The following is a 17,338-nucleotide window of genomic DNA, read 5'->3' as shown; positions in this document are numbered from 1 at the left end:
GGACCTGTTATAAATTATAGCTATCATGGAGCAATGGCACAGAGATTTCGCAAGTTAAATACTGATGCCAAATATAATTTGGACTGGTTTATGATTTATAAAGAAAGCACAAACATGCAGACATTTTAGAGATTTTAAAGTAGGTTTAAAAAACAAGAAAACATTTTGCCTTGTCATGTCTAAAATAGGAAATTATTACTAACAAAGATATCCAATTACAGGTCAGATTTATTACAGGATGTTCCATTTAGAATTATTTCATATATTGAAATGCACAGCTCAGAAAGTGCATTTGATCACTTCAGACAGACATACTGTCTTACTGTAATTCAAACTGCCAATGTCCCTTAGTGTAAATCTAATTTCATACATCAGAGCTACAGTATGTCCATAATAGATGACCGTACCAGTTTCTCCAATAAGTGTTTTATCTGAAAAGGAAAGAGCTCTATAAACTCTTGGTTAAAATATTTAATTGTACTGTATGAACCTGAAAAATGAATAAAAAGTAATTATAGTCATTGAAATGCGTTTCTTTTGCCATTATTGGCTTACGCAAAGTACAATATAATCTACTCCTGTAAAACTGTAGATAATACACGTTTCATTTTTGACAGTATGGTTGTCATTTGATTTATCATAAATATAAATTAGATTTTCTGCAGTAGTGAAATACAAGGATGGCAGGATGATAGGTTACTTGGAATGTATTAGCTTATTATAAATTGATATAATTACACTGCTTCAGTGTGGCTCTTGATTACAGACTATCTTTGAACTTGTCATCCTAATGGCAATGCTCCCAGACAGATGAATATGTTATCGACAGTAAAAATTAAAAACAAAAATCAGTAACCAGCAACAGCTACAGTATTGGGCACATTGTGGCCAAACACCATTTAAAAATTAACAATTCAGACAAGGTGTATAAAATTGACTTCACTTGTAAGGTCAATTGCAATAAACCCCAGCATAAATGTATTAACCTGCCCAATTCTGTTGAGTTCAGTACAAATACGGGTACACAGACGGCTACAGGAGAGAAGTGCACACACTGCAGCAGCACCATTATCAGCAGTGCACTAGTGCGGAGGCCAGGGCAGTAGTAATTTTACCTTAGCAACTCTGATGATATCAGGTATGTGAAGGTAGGCAGCCACAGGCGGCAGGCCCTTGCCAATGAGGTAGGCCTCATCGGCCTTCTGCCTGTGCATCTGCCCCGTGTCCTGCTCGGAGTACACAGCCACCGTGCGGATCCCCAGCTCTGTGCAGGCCCGGAACACCCGGATGGCAATCTCACCTGCGCGGGAGAGACAACGACAACACAGGATCATCACCCAGGGAGGCAACACACGATCATCACCCAGGGAGGCAACACACTTACTTGCAGCCCCTCCCATGTGACTTTTCCCTCTAGGTTCCTCCCCCATTGTGAGAGGATTGTCCACTCCTTTTTATGTTCGCTAGTGACTCCTGTCGCTAGTGTCAAAAGCTTGCAGTGGAACGGTTATAAACAGTGAGCTCCGTAATGTTCCGCACCCCACAATTTTAGATTTGTAATCAAACAATTCACATGTGGTCAAAGTGCAGACGCTCAAGCTTTTATTAAAGTGTATTTTTATACATTTACATGTAGGAATTACAGCACTTTTTATGCATAGCTGCCCCCCACCACCATTTCAGGCGACCATAATTATGGTGCTCAGTGTAGAAGGCAGCCAGATTTAACCTGACTTGACTGCCAGCTACCACACAAGTGTGAGTTTGAAGCCAGGGACACCGCAACTAATGCATTTTTATACATACCACAAAAGAAAGGTCAACATTTTCATTTCTAGCTATTAAAATGTTCAATAATAACATTTATTTATTGGCAAGTCCATGGCTTTAGTTGAATTATGTTGTGCTTGCTAGCAATATTAACAACAATGGTACTAGTTCGCCGATTGTGTCTTCCATGTTGATAGCATGGTAATGTTGTCAAACTGTCACAAAAGTGTGCAAAGTAACAATCAATTATTTGAGCAATTGGAATTATTATATTGCTTTGTGGTATGTGTGTAATTGTGTGTAATCTCAATTCATTAAAATGAAAAGCCATATGTATTAGTACTGGTAGTCACTAAAGTAATCCATATAAATAATGACACGTGTTGGATATTACTGACATTAGCCAGGAGAACCTCATTTTGACTTACTGAACTAGCCTGTAATACATTAGATGCCTAAAATGCCTTGCAGATACCATGCAGATTATTAAGAAAACACTGTAGTGGTTTGAACTAAGTAGACAGTTGTGTTGCCTTTTATACTGTAATCTGTAATCTGAACGCATCCTGCATCATGTCGTGCTGAATCAGCATGTAGCCGCATTGCAATTGAAGTGCACACTGCTAATCCCCACTTCGCTTGATAGAAAAATGTGCCGGAGAGCGGCATTTAGTTGTAGGGATTGCTATGATCCCAGCTACAATGTTACTGGATATCGTTAAAGCAGGCAGTTCGCGTAAAATTTGTACTAACCATAATCCCACTGTATGCAGAAAAACGAAGGCCCCGACAACTCCCTTTTAAAAAATTTAGTCTACCAAAGGACGCTAACGCGTTACGGATATAAACTCCTTACCACATCGTAAAGACAAAGCGATCACAACAGTAATACTTTAATAGGCTGGAGGGCTGCCGTCGTTAACACTGAATGGATACACCTGTGCATAAGGAAGGAACACTTAAAGTGACAGTGGAAAATTGTAATTGAGTGTGTATTGCTGTTTAACCTGAGCCCAATAGAATAGTTCTTGGTTACAATGAAATGTTGGATACATGATATTGGTAAACGTCCTTATAAGGAAAACATGATTATTAAGATGTATGATGTTACTCAGTATAAGAATTAGTATTTAATATACTCATTTATAAATATTTTCCAAATAGCAATTGTTGCACAATGAGTCCATTAGATACCGTTGCCAAACAAGAATAGTAACTTCAAAATGCCTGGTCATTGAAGCGAAATATAGCCATTATGATTAGAGTACATCATAAATATCAAGTCTTACAATGTTTATAAATATTCTTATAAAAACATAATTTCTAAGAAACATAATTTTTAACTAATAGGAATAATGCGCACAGTAATCCCACCGCATACTAGCCAGCTACAAACAGAAAAGGGACAATTTTGTCTGGAGGCCAGAGAAAGTGTTTGCAAATTATGCACTCACATTTGTGAGGTTTCAGCAATCACTCGCTAACAACCACCTCTATAAATAGCAAATCCTGGAGGTGACAGCAGTCTTGACAGCAGAGGAGAGCACTGCAGTTTTTTAAAAATAAAAAGCCTGTCAGTGGCAAGAAAGACTCCGGTAAACCAAATGGGAAGCTTTTCAGCAATTGTAGAGACATTAAAGGGCAACATACAGATAAATATTTTTGTGCACGTGTAAGTTATCAGTATTTGATGGATATAGGGTAAATAACAAGCTATTGTTTGATTCTAGCTGCAGCAACAGTAATTTACTTGCGATCATCAGCAAACTAATTCATTGATGCAACTGCCTCAATGAAACAGATACTTTTAAAACAAATTCAAGTTGCAAGGTTATAAATAATGTTGCCTGTCTTCATTTGTTCAGACAATTTTACGCATGCATATTTCATCCTTTGATCAGCTAAACAGCATTACAACAGTAAAAACATCAGAGAGACTTAAAAAAAAAAATCAAATTGAGCATTCTTTAATTTTATTCCTACAGGGCCTTTACCCTGGGAAGTGCTGGAAACACAAAGAACAGTCAAGCAATCTGTTTGTAATCCTTTCTCTGAGAAGGAAGCTATGACCTCCAATCTACTAATTTCTGGTTCCTGAGCAGTTTAGAGAAACATTTCCAAATATGTGCTGTCATTTTTTTTTTTTTTTTTTTTTTTGCTTTTTCCTGGATTTCCCTTAAAGATGATTGTTCATTTTTAAGGTAGTAAGGTACACTGCAGGAACAGTCCCAGACTATTTAAAGTTGCACCGTCAAAATCCTCACACTGTTCCACCTGTGCCAGTCTTGGACAGCAAGCCACCATGGAAGAACTCTTCTTGTAAGCATGAGCTCCGATCCCTGTGAACCCCATTGAAAGCACCTAGAAGGTACCCTGGATTAAAATCTTGGTAAAATGCATTATTGTAGAAAGTACATTTGGTGGTGATGTCATTTTAAAGTAGACAGGGGGGGGTGGGTTGAGATACCTCTGTTGGTCACCGAGACCATCTTAATGGGGACGTACTCCAAGTTTGGGGGTTTGGGGGTTGTTGATGGGTATAGGGGGGGAAGTCATACCTCTGTTGGCCACCAAGACCTTCCTTATGGGGTTGTACTCCAAGTTGGGGGCTGCGTGGGCAGAGCGGTGCAGATGGCCCAGCCTCTGGAGCTCCAGTAGCCCCCGCCCCCCACGCACCACACTCAGGCGTAGCAGCATCATCATCTGGGGGGGGGGGGGAAGGACGGAGATTATTAAGATATAAGCACACTAACAGACATTCACATTATGCATTATGTTAACACCTGTTTTTAATGCCGCAGCATAACATCATGCTAACAAAGAAATAGAATGAAAATGTGAGAAAGGATAAAAAGAAAAAAGAACAAAGAGGACAAATAGGAGCCAGAGAATTGACCCCATACATATGTGCTGTTAACCAAAGCAGGCTCTAGGATCTTGCCGGCCAAAATTTTTTATAACTTGAATGTTGCCCAGGGATGGCTGTGGCCAAAAACAACCCAGTAGACCGAAGTGTTTGCATTCAGTACTTATTGCAGAACATCATTGCAGATTCCTATGATGGCAGAATCCAGCCGTACTGCATCTCCAACTGTACTATGAAAGTAGCTATAAGAAGAGATAGAGGTATACAAAACGAGGTCAGGTTAAGAAATGATGTCATATCATAGCTTATCTCATAACATACTGTATCTCATGAAAAGTCCAGTTCAAGCTTTGCACAGGAGCTTGTCCTTGTTTTTAGTGGGTCACTGAGATCCAAATCATTATTGATGGCTATGAAAAATGGAGCTTAAAGGATAATGTCAGTTTTTTTTTGGTCAACTTGTACCCATTTTTCCAAACTAATTTCATGATGTTATGCCGATCGGTATTGATAATAAACTGTCATGTGGAGCTTTCGTCACCACAAAATCTTGTCCAATAAAAGCCTGATGAGCATATACAAATGGGGGGGGGGGGGTTGTTGTTACAGTTGTTCACTACAGAAGCTTACCACAATGTTGAACATGGCTAAATATCTACTGGAATATGACAATATTGAGGAGGCTTCTCTATATTTTCTTATATTCTGCCATTGTAATCCATCTTATCCCAAAAGGGTCGGTGTGGTTGCAGGTTTTTGTTTTAGCCCAACACTAAGACACCTGATTCTACTTATCAATGTCTTGATTGAAGACCACGACTAGTTCATCAGGTCCCGAAGTGCTGGGCTAAAGCAAAAACCTGCACCGACACCAGCCCTCTTCGGAAAAGATTGCACACCCCTGTTCTACACCAGCTGTATAAATCTGATGGCAAATGTGCAAGGAAAAAACCACAGAGGAAACAATAAGCATTATCCAAAGCACATCCCAATGCAGCTTGTTTTCAGATTAAACAAAAAGCAAGCTCTATGGATAGGCTCACCATTCCCATAGTTGGTACAGAAAAAGTTAAATCTGTATCGATTTTGAATTCCCTCCCATCCCTGAAACAGAATGTGAATCTCTTTTGCTTTGAAGTTGTTTGATATCATCTGGTCCCATGGGAAAGGCTCCTTGTCAAATCAAGGGAAAGTTGGATTTTTTTCCACAAAAAACCTGCTTCTCTCTGCTAAGAAAAAGCTTACGCTCAGTCAAAAAAATGGCATTGCAGCAATACAGTGAATCAAATAACACATCTATCATTCTGTTAAATTCTGTTTTTGCCATTGTTCATCAGGGGCATGAATAGATTTGGAACCCACTACCGATGTTGAAGTTGCTCACAGTGCAGTTCAATCAGCTATCGACAGTTCAGATAACAAGTGCCCTACTTAATCACAAAGCCCAGAAATAGCATATCCTCACCCTGCATTTGTAAAAAATACAGCAGCCAGGCTGGAATTTGTAATAGTTGTGGGTGTCTGCTGCCACCTTGTGTGTGTAGTAGTGGTATGGCTATGTGAATGTGTGTGTGCACAACAAAACAAGTAAAACAAGTCTTTTGTGCTGCTTTCTAGTGAATCCCCTATATTGCCCCTTGAATACTACAAGCTAGCCCCTGTATTTATATCTTTTTTGAGTGGCACAAATAACTTGAAACTGGTTAAATCAGAGCCCATCAATCTAAGAAAAATCTGTAATACTTTTTAAAAACTTAATTTAAAAAAAAACTTGAACACCTTTTAGGGTTCAAACACATGAGGACCTGAATCTGAGGATATGAGTTGCCACATGTTCTTTGACTTTCACTTTGGAGACTTTTAACTTTTATTATAACCTTTTTACAGGGTAGATAAAAGGTGAGTTAAGTATGCAGATGCTTAAAATGTAGCAAGCTGCACAAACAATCATATTAATGAGGACACCATAAGTAAATTACTGCATTGTGTTTATAGTTTTTATCTAAATGCTATACTCTATACTCTGTACGGCTCTAACTTGATCTTTTAAAAAGTATGCTTCCAACATTGGCTTCTTTTGTGTACCAGTGGGGGCAGTTATCCAGAAATTGCATTGTAACCATTTCCACCACAGACAGACTTTTTATTTATTTATTTTTCTTCTTTTTTTTGTGCTGAAATCAGGAAGAGTGGTTGGCTTTATATCGCCTGACCCGAAACACATTCTGTCCACCGTGCTCCCTGAACAGGGGAGAAAAATGGTTTTAATGGTTAACGCGTTCATGGCAGAAAGGCCCCAATTGTTTAACTTGGCTCAGTCAAGCAATGTCCCCACAGCTGTTGGATAAGTGTTTATGCGAGAGCGTATCACTCAAATCTGTGCAGGTTGAAAGGTCCGATGAGCAGGATTTTTGCAGGGATGAAATGAAAGTGTTTTTTGGTTAATTTTTACCGCCAAGTGCACCATGGGTGTTTGGTCATTGCGCTGTGCAGAACAGTTTGGTATCAATAACAAATCTGTAGGCCAAGGATGCTCAAATCTGATTCTCAAGGCCAGTATTACTGCTGGTTTTATTTTCTCTTTGATAGTAAATTAATTGATTAATGCAACTGATTGGCTAGAAATGTAACTCACCAAGTGTCCCAGGTTTGTATCAACCCTGATTATAGGGAAAGAATTAAAGCCACAGAAGTACTATTGGCCACAGGATACAGCTTTCAGTATCCCTGCAATTGCTGTCAGTTCTGTAATGCAAAGTTTACAGAAGTTCTCACTTAATACCTGGTAACTGAAAGGATATTCCCTTGCATGATAAAAGGGGTGCAGTTTTATTTGAAGAATACAATCTTGCACTCCATGCCTCACCTCTCATCCTGCTCATCCTGAACCTAAATGTAAATTCCACCTGGCTTGTGGGCCATTTTCTAACAGAATATTAACAACACAACTGCGGTCAAGTCAAAAAAAGTCACAGATTCTGGAAATGAAAGACCAGTTAGCCTGCTAAACAAGAAGTAATTCATCACTTTCACCCTTAGTTGAAATAAAAGGCTGATACATTTTTCACACAGCTAGCTGGCTAGCTTTGTTTGTGTCTATAATACAGAATGCAGCAGCCTAAGTAATCATTTTGAAGAAAAATGGCAATAAGCTAAAAGACAATTCTCTGACTGAAAAGCTTATGTTTGCTTTTCCACTCTTTTCAATCCAACCTCATTTTTCTTTCAAGATTAGAACACAAAAATACAGCACACATCCAAATGGATGAACTTCCTCCATTCACAAAACGTTTTTAAAATCATTCTTACTTTTGTTCTTAAAAATGTTCCTATGAAAAAGCCAATATGGGATTCGTGACACATGTGCAGACCTTTGTTTTTGCACATATCCCATGTGTATAAGATGATGAATGCTAAATGTTTGTATATTTTATGCATAATCCTGTTCATATGATTAGCATAAGGAAACAGCCATGAACAAGTACAGATAAGAAAAAAATGATGAATGCCGAAATGTTCATAGAAACATACTTACATACATACTAAGATCAAATGTGATCGCACATGTTTCGTGAATAAAGCCCATTTTATTCACTCATTGAGATGCTAAATTTTATTCTATTCTTGATCGTCTCAGAGTGGTAGTGAAGAGACCCTAAATCTACTTATAAGATTTTTTATTTGTCTGAAATATTCAGCCATAAACAACACTCAGATTATCTTTTATCAAACCTTGCAACTGAAGCACGAACTGGAAACTAAATATGTGATACTTTGACAGACACACTGGGTGGTGGCTCCATAGTACCTGAGAATTAGTACAATCCATTTCTGTTAATTGAGGGGTACTGCAAATGCAGTGACTGTAACAGCAAACCATAGAATTCCTAAAATAAGAGTCAAACCAAAAACCCTTAGGCTACATACTGGTCTATGAAGTTTTTGCAACTATAGGTACTCTGCCATCCCAGGAAGGGGTGCAATTATACATCCCAGTTCCCAAAACAACTGCACTCTTTTAGCAACAATATGAAGCTCGAAGTGGGTGCTATGATAAAAATGATGGAGTTGAAAAGAAGACAGCATCGCAAACAAAAGCCACCAGAAATTAAGAGGACACAGAAAAAGAGAGAGAAACTGACACAAATAAAGGGAAGAGCTAGAGTGTAGAAACAAATGTTTTAGGAGTTTAATGTGGCTTGGGTTTGGAATCAGATATGGATTTAGTTATATGCCTTGCTTAACACTGTTTGCAGATTGAGAAAATAAATGTTGCAAGTCTGGCAGCACAGCGTTTATGTCATAATGTGACAGAACAGGCTGTTTTTTACGCAACGCATCATAAAACACAGGATTGGGAAAAAACATCCTGTTTTGTTTTGTTCTTTTTCTGCCCCTACCTTTTAGAGTTACAGGGTTCAAAGTTTCATAGACTCTGCAACTGAAACACTGATATTTATTTTGCATCTGACACATCTCACACGTCAAACTCTGTGTGCTCTCAAGCTCATCTGTATGCACAATAGCTGATGCAAGCATGTTGACTCTAAATGTGCCCATCACTGCTGACCTTAAATAATGTGCTTTGCCTTAAATGCGCAATAAAAAGGCATGTGTAAACTTTCATTGCATCATTATTTAGAATATTAGAGGAAGCATAAACTTGAAATGGAATACTGAAATATCACACCAAGATTGCACACTGACATTGCAGTCTAACCACGACTTTGGACTATTTTTTATTTTTGCATTGTGAACAATTTTATAGCAAAGACAGGGGACACCTTTTTATTTCTTAAATATCTATATTTATTTATTCCAGTGTTAGAATAAGATTAAAATGTTTAATTAAAACCAGCAGTACTACATTCGGTTTGAAATTAAAGCAGAGGACGACATGTTCTGGCATGTGGCAGTGTTGGGAATAAGCATCTGCAACAGAACAGATTTCCAAGAGGGCTGTTTTCAATGAAGGCATATGAGGGCAGTACCATTAGGATCCTCCGCAAATATGAAGCTGAATAATAGTACAGTGATGACCAATGGCTGCGGATGACTGGAGAGTGGTGCCTGCGGGTGACTTTTCCTGTGTTAAACACAATCCCAATTATGACCTGAAATAGAAAATGACTACCCTGCAATCACACTCCCACACAGAGATGCACAGACAAAGTGTGACAAAGGCAGAAGCACACCCACACACATACATATTTTAAACTCCAGACACCTATGAGCAAACAGAACACTAAGAACACACGTGTGTAACGCTGCATACATACAGGAAAGCACACACAATGCACACACAAGCTTGAGGGCTGCAGTTCAGTCTCATGATTAGGGCCTAATTATTCAGAGATTACTGACTCAATTCCCAGGTAAGCCACGCCCCTTGAGCAAGGTAATTCATCTGCATTGCTGAAGGAATGAAAGATTGTGTGCGGAAGGGGACAGGACGGGCCACTGAAACACTACGTGTCGGGTACATAAACAACAAAGAACTTTGAGCCTCAGGGTTAATAGATCACCGCAAAAGATTGAACACCACTGCCTGCCATTCACCACGCAGTGCCGCACCTTTGATCTAGTTTGAGCCCAAATCTTTCCAGAAATACAGTCACCTCGATGTTGATTACAGCTCTACTTTCAATAGTACACCACAGCGAAACTGTGCAGAACATTCTGCTACTGAAAAGTGGAAACAGCAGAGAACAACATAAAAGCACAGCGTGGAAGTTGCAAGGGAAAGAACAGACTGAAAGTAAAGTTCAGAATAGAAGAGAGAGCGAGAGAGAGAGAGAGGAAGAAATAAACAGCCAATTGTGTGATGGGGTAGGGGAGGGAGCAGGCTCTGCCACCAGATTGAAACCGCTGAACCCAATGCGCACACAACACAAGCAAATCCCTTTATTTCTGTGTTATAGCAGTAGAGGCATTTTAGGAATTATGCCAACGTAATTTCAGTCATTTTTAGGCCGAGCAAAATTTGTATTCAGGAGTGAGTTTGAGTGTTTTATTTTCTTTACAAAGCTATCAAAAGTCTAACAGTACATTGATATGATTGTCATGGCAGAGTTCCTGGGAGTGTAAGCAATATATAAATAAACAAAATAACTCCACATTCACCTAAGATAGCCCCAAGCCCATCCAAGATTGCTTTGTTCCACAAGTGACTAATGGAAGACAAACTGGAGATTTTGACTTGAGAGTTATCAGAATTGCATAGAGAGACCTTATACATCTGTCTAGAAATCTGTCAACCACAATGCAAAAATTCTAACTTTCTGAATTCTATATTTTTGAATAATCATTTTGTTTTTTAACAGATGCTGTTATACAGCAGAGCTGTCATAAAAAGATACTGTTATGAATGTCATGCTCATGTCATGAGCTGACTGAAAAAGCATTGCATCTTACTGATAAAGAATCAAACGATGTAAAAGATGAAAGAATACAACACAAACTCTAATAAGGATGCATGCTGTTGAAATATGATCATAAAAAATGATTACTTCTGTGTATTGTTGTGTGTGTGTGTGTGTGTGTGTGTTATATATCAATATTGAGTCAAACATCAACCTTGAGACCAAAGTGTGCTTCAGAGATTCTGAGAGCAGGCATGAGATTTTGTTATACATGGTAGCAGAGAACTGAACTGAACTCTCACTTTTCACCTTATTAAATTAAGTTTGCTCAGCAGCATTCAGTTGCATGTACAAGAATCAGCACCAACCAATACTATACTAGGTCCATGGAAATGGCAGTACTGTCATAAACATTTAAGCAAATAATAACATACAGATAAGAGGCAGTATACTGTACATTACATTGTTAGCACTAGCGCAATAGCATAAACAATCAGAATATTTTTTTTTTATATGCCTCATGAAGTCATGACCCATAATCCAACACTCTTTTATTTGTGTTGTCCAGTGTCATCTGCAGTTCAATACAGTGATGTTTTTTTCTTAATGTGGCAGTGGCTCCCCTTTACGGTTAATTGGCTACTCTTCACTGAAAAGATCCTATAAATGCATTACTATTTATTATTATCCTCCCCATGTAGGCCCTGAAATCTGAGAATGAGAACATAAACTGAGAATGAAACAATTTTTTCACATAGTGAAGAGACCCTAAATCTACTTATAAGATTTTTTATTTGTCTGAAATATTCAGCCATAAACAACACTCAGATTATCTTTTATCAAACCTTGCAACTGAAGCACGAACTGGAAACTAAATATGTGATACTTTGACAGACACACTGGGTGGTGGCTCCATAGTACCTGAGAATTAGTACAATCCATTTCTGTTAATTGAGGGGTACTGCAAATGCAGTGACTGTAACAGCAAACCATAGAATTCCTAAAATAAGAGTCAAACCAAAAACCCTGAGGCTACATACTGGTCTATGAAGTTTTTGCAACTATAGGTACTCTGCCATCCCAGGAAGGGGTTCAATTATACATCCCAGTTCCCAAAACAACTGCACTCTTTTAGCAACAATATAAAGCTCGAAGTGGGTGCTATGATAAAAATGATGGTGTTGAAAAGAAGACAGCATTGCAAACAAAAGCCACCAGAAATTAAGAGGACACAGAAAAAGAGAGAGAAACTGACACAAATAGGGAAGGGAAGAGCTAGAGTGTAGAAACAAATGTTTTAGGAGTTTAATGTGGCTTGGGTTTGGAATCAGATATGGATTTAGTTATATGCCTTGCTTCACACTGTTTGCAGATTGAGAAAATAAATGTTGCAAGTCTGGCAGCACAGCGTTTATGTCATAATGTGACAGAACAGGCTGTTTTTTACGCAACGCATCATAAAACACAGGATTGGGCAAAAACATCCTGTTTTGTTTTGTTCTTTTTCTGCCCCTACCTTTTAGAGTTACAGGGTTCAAAGTTTCATAGACTCTGCAACTGAAACACTGATATTTATTTTGCATCTGACACATCTCACACGTCAAACTCTGTGTGCTCTCAAGCTCATCTGTATGCACAATAGCTGATGCAAGCATGTTGACTCTAAATGTGCCCATCACTGCTGACCTTAAATAATGTGCTTTGCCTTAAATGCGCAATAAAAAGGCATGTGTAAACTTTAATTGCATCATTATTTAGAATATTAGAGGAAGCATAAACTTGAAATGGAATACTGAAATATCACACCAAGATTGCACACTGACATTGCAGTCTAACCACGACTTTGGACTATTTTTTATTTTTGCATTGTGAACAATTTTATAGCAAAGACAGGGGACCCCTTTTTATTTCTTAAATATCTATATTTATTTATTCCAGTGTTAGAATAAGATTAAAATGTTTAATTAAAACCAGCAGTACTACATTCGGTTTGAAATTAAAGCAGAGGACGACATGTTCTGGCATGTGGCAGTGTTGGGAATAAGCATCTGCAACAGAACAGATTTCCAAGAGGGCTGTTTTCAATGAAGGCATATGAGAGCAGTACCATTAGGATCCTCCGCAAATATGAAGCTGAATAATAGTACAGTGATGACCAATGGCTGCGGATGACTGGAGAGTGGTGCCCGCGGGTGACTTTTCCTGTGTTAAACACAATCCCAATTATGACCTGAAATAGAAAATGACTACCCTGCAATCACACTCCCACACAGATGCACAGACAAAGTGTGACAAAGGCAGAAGCACACCCACACACATACATATTTTAAACTCCAGACACCTATGAGCAAACAGAACACTAAGAACACATGTGTGTAATGCTGCATACATACAGGAAAGCACACACAATGCACACACAAGCTTGAGGGCTGCAGTTCAGTCTCATGATTAGGGCCTAATTATTCAGAGATTACTGACTCAATTCCCAGGTAAGCCACGCCCCTTGAGCAAGGTAATTCATCTGCATTGCTGAAGGAATGAAAGATTGTGTGCGGAAGTTGGGGACAGGACGGGCCACTGAAACACTACGTGTCGGGCACATAAACAACAAAGAACTTTGAGCCTCAGGGTTAATAGATCACCGCAAAAGATTGAACACCACTGCCTGCCATTCACCACGCAGTGCCGCACCTTTGATCTAGTTCGAGCCCAAATCTTTCCAGAAATACAGTCACCTCGATGTTGATTACAGCTCTACTTTCAATAGTACACCACAGCGAAACTGTGCAGAACATTCTGCTACTGAAAAGTGGAAACAGCAGAGAACAACATTAAAGCACAGCGTGGAAGTTGCAAGGGAAAGAACAGACTGAAAGTAAGGTTCAGAATAGAAGAGAGAGCGAGAGAGAGAGAGAGGAAGAAATAAACAGCCAATTGTGTGATGGGGTAGGAGAGGGAGCAGGCTCTGCCACCAGATTGAAACCGCTGAACCCAATGCGCACACAACACAACCAAATCCCTTTATTTCTGTGTTATAGCAGTAGAGGCATTTTAGGAATTATGCCAACGTAATTTCAGTCATTTTTAGGCCGAGCAAAATTTGTATTCAGGAGTCAGTTTGAGTGTTTTATTTTCTTTACAAAGCTATCAAAAGTCTAACAGTACATTGATATGATTGCCATGGCAGAGTTCCTGGGAGTGTAAGCAATATATAAATAAACAAAATAACTCCACATTCACCTAAGATAGCCCCAAGCCCATCCAAGATTGCTTTGTTCCACAAGTGACTAATGGAAGACAAACTGGAGATTTTGACTTGAGAGTTATCAGAATTGCATAGAGAGACCTTATACATCTGTCTAGAAATCTGTCAAACACAATGCAAAATTCTAACTTTCTGAATTCTATATTTTTGAATAATCATTTTGTTTTTTAACAGATGCTGTTATACAACAGAGCTGTCATAAAAAGATACTGTTATGAATGTCATGCTCATGTCATGAGCTGACTGAAAAAGCATTGCATCTTACTGAACTCAAACGATGTAAAAGATGAAAGAATACAACAAGAACTCTAATAAGGATGCATGCTGTTGAAATATGATCATAAAAAATGATTACTTCTGTGTATTGTTGTGTGTGTGTGTGTGTGTGTGTGTGTGTGTGTTTGTGTTATATAGCAATATTGAGTCAAACATCAAGCTTGAGACCAAAGTGTGCTTCAGAGATTCTGAGAGCAGGCATGAGATTTTGTTATACATGGTAGCAGAGAACTGAACTGAACTCTCACTTTTCACCTTATTAAATTAAGTTTGCTCAGCAGCATTCAATTGCACGTACAAGAATCAGCACCAACCAATACTATACTAAGTCCATGGAAATGGCAGTACTGTCATAAACATTTAAGCAAATAATAACATACAGATAAGAGGCAGTATACTGTACATTACATTGTTAGCACTAGCGCAATAGCATAAACAATCAGAATAATTTTTTTTTATATGCCTCATGAAGTCATGACCCATAATCCAACACTCTTTTATTTGTGTTGTCCAGTGTCATCTGCAGTTCAATACAGTGATGTTTTTTTCTTAATGTGGCAGTGGCTCCCCTTTACAGTTAATTGGCTACTCTTCACTGAAAAGATCCTATAAATGCATTACTATTTATTATTATCCTCCCCATGTAGGCCCTGAAATCTGAGAATGAGAACATAAACTGAGAATGAAACAATTTTTTCACATGCTGCGCCCCATTGACTATACTCGATAAATGGTAATATAAGTACTGGCAAATTTATCACATGTATTTATTTTCCTCTGTGGTATGGTTAACTCCATCTTGCAAGGTATTAGAGGTATGTTTGCACCACCTAATTTAGATTACCTGGCAAGTCATCTGTTGTTTAAATCTTATTCTTCCCCCCCAAAATTGAACCACTAGGGTGACTCAGGTAACACCGAAATGAAGAAGTCTATCATAGCTGTTTAGTTAGCGATAGCTAATTATAAAAACAGTTTAGGTGAACCATTAAATTGGGTCCTGGAGACTTAGCCTTCCCTTGCAGGCGGCTAATGCTTTGCTATCAGACTGCTAGCGAAATTCCCTCAACTGGACAGGACCACCCATATTCATGGACAGAAACTCATAAAAAAAATTTTCCAAAAGGAAATGTCTCAGCATGAATTCAAACAAGGAAGATATAATTCGTGTTATTGTTCTGCCCAGTCACCTACTTTGCCATCTAGTTTGCCAGCCCAATAGCTTGGTCAGTTTGTTAGCCAGCCAGCTAGACAGCCCAATCAGTCCAGCCAGGTCAGTGATATTTCCCCATTCAAAAACACACACTTTCACACTTGACTGTCTGTGGCTGATCAACCATCAACCATCAAATTCAGGTGCCAATAACATGCAAATAAAAGGCATATTTATTTTAGCTGTCTAAAGGCGTTAGCCCGTGTAACAGGTTCACGCCTTTAGACATTCAGATAGACCACAGGCCTGTACCCGCACAGAAAGGCTCTTTCTGTGAAACACAAAGCCAGTGCATTTGTGCACTTGGGTCTCCATCTTCAGCTCATTGGCTCTGTCCTAATATGATACCCCCTGTTTTACGTGCAGCAGGCAGGTGACCCCTGGCACCGACTGTCTGACAGCCAGACAACTAAATAAATAACTAACAAAAGTTTATAAACTCCTCCAGCTATAGAGTTAGAGTAGTTTAGGAACATTAGGTTCCCTTTTATTGAACTTGGAATGGTGTTATTGCTGTTGGCAGGCATGTTATCTTTATCATAACATTTTTTCTGGCCACTGCTATTTGCTGGTCTCTAAATGCACATCCCTATTTGTACAACAGCTGGACCATTAACTTGCAGAGGAAAAAAAAACAAAAAACAAAACAAGTGCACAACCGTCACGCAAACTCTGAGTTTCAAGGTCTGGCAACACTGATGAAAATGTCCCCAAAACCAATGAATGAGTAGAAGTGCACAGGCAAATAGCAAAATGCAGCCTGAAATTCATACACAACACAAATACAAGCCTCAGGCACAAACTGACTTGCAGGTACACTTGAGGTAAAGGTGACACAAATATTCATTAAAACCATAAACAAACACAAACACATTAGTGCATGCATTCACACACGAACATATGCACTCAGGGAAAAGAAAAACAAGTTTGTGAACATAAAATGAGACACTCACTATTTCTTTGGGTCGGTTTCTGACCGAGATCCACGGTCCAGTCAAAGCATGAAAACGTGAAGAAATGAATGACAGGGACTGCAATCCTCAAATCAATGAGTGCTTGGAAAGGCCACAGGGTGACTCGCTGACTTCTGTTTCTATGGGAGAGCTGTCTGTGCTGTGCAGTGTGAAGGGACACACACTGACACTGCCTCTGTCTCTTGTATCTGATTCTTCTCTCTCTCTCTCTCTATCCCCCCCTCTCTCTCTCTCTCTCTCCCCCTCTCTCTCTCTCTCTCTCTCTCTCTCTCTCTATCGGTACCAAAGAGATCGAGGCCTGCTCCTGCTACATAGTTAAGCTCTACCTCACTCTCATAAGCTTCCATCCCCTTCTCGTTACGCAACTACACGCCCCTCCTCCTCCTGTCCAATCAGTTCCTGCCCCTGCCACAGACGGTAGAGCGCCAGGATTTAAAGTGAGAGAGACAGACGAGGGAGGGAGGGAGGGGGAGTGTGGGAGGTATCATTTCCTAGTACTGCACCATGCCGAAGAGAGAAATTTAAAACAAAAGATGGGAAGAATTGATGGGATCTTATGATCACTGCATGAAAAATGACCCTTGTTATTATTTATCTGGCAAGAGCTTTACT

General features: G+C 39.1%; 1 protein-coding gene and 1 long non-coding RNA gene across 2 annotated transcripts in view; one reads left to right on the top strand and one right to left on the bottom strand.

Annotated features, from left to right (window-relative positions):
• LOC135251959 (pyruvate carboxylase, mitochondrial-like) overlaps window positions 1-17,071 on the bottom strand; it is a 133,168-nt gene extending 116,097 nt beyond the window's left edge. Inside the window, exons 1-3 of the mRNA XM_064329839.1 lie at window positions 16,706-17,071; window positions 4,329-4,473; window positions 1,116-1,300 (exon numbers count right to left, since the gene is read on the bottom strand). Of these exons, the coding sequence (XP_064185909.1) occupies window positions 1,116-1,300; window positions 4,329-4,473 (330 nt within the window). The 5' untranslated portion in view covers window positions 16,706-17,071. The remainder of the gene's footprint in view (window positions 1-1,115; window positions 1,301-4,328; window positions 4,474-16,705) is intronic.
• On the top strand, window positions 3,160-4,167 carry LOC135251565 (uncharacterized). Its single transcript, XR_010329157.1, has 2 exons — window positions 3,160-3,442; window positions 3,756-4,167. It is a non-coding gene; the product is annotated as an uncharacterized LOC135251565 (long non-coding RNA).
• Window positions 17,072-17,338: the final 267 nt, after the last annotated feature.

Source organism: Anguilla rostrata, chromosome 3 (assembly GCF_018555375.3).
Source record: "Anguilla rostrata isolate EN2019 chromosome 3, ASM1855537v3, whole genome shotgun sequence".
NCBI lineage: Eukaryota > Metazoa > Chordata > Actinopteri > Anguilliformes > Anguillidae > Anguilla > Anguilla rostrata.
The sequence above is the reverse complement of the archived record's forward strand: the minus strand, read 5'-3'. Positions and strand labels throughout refer to the sequence as shown.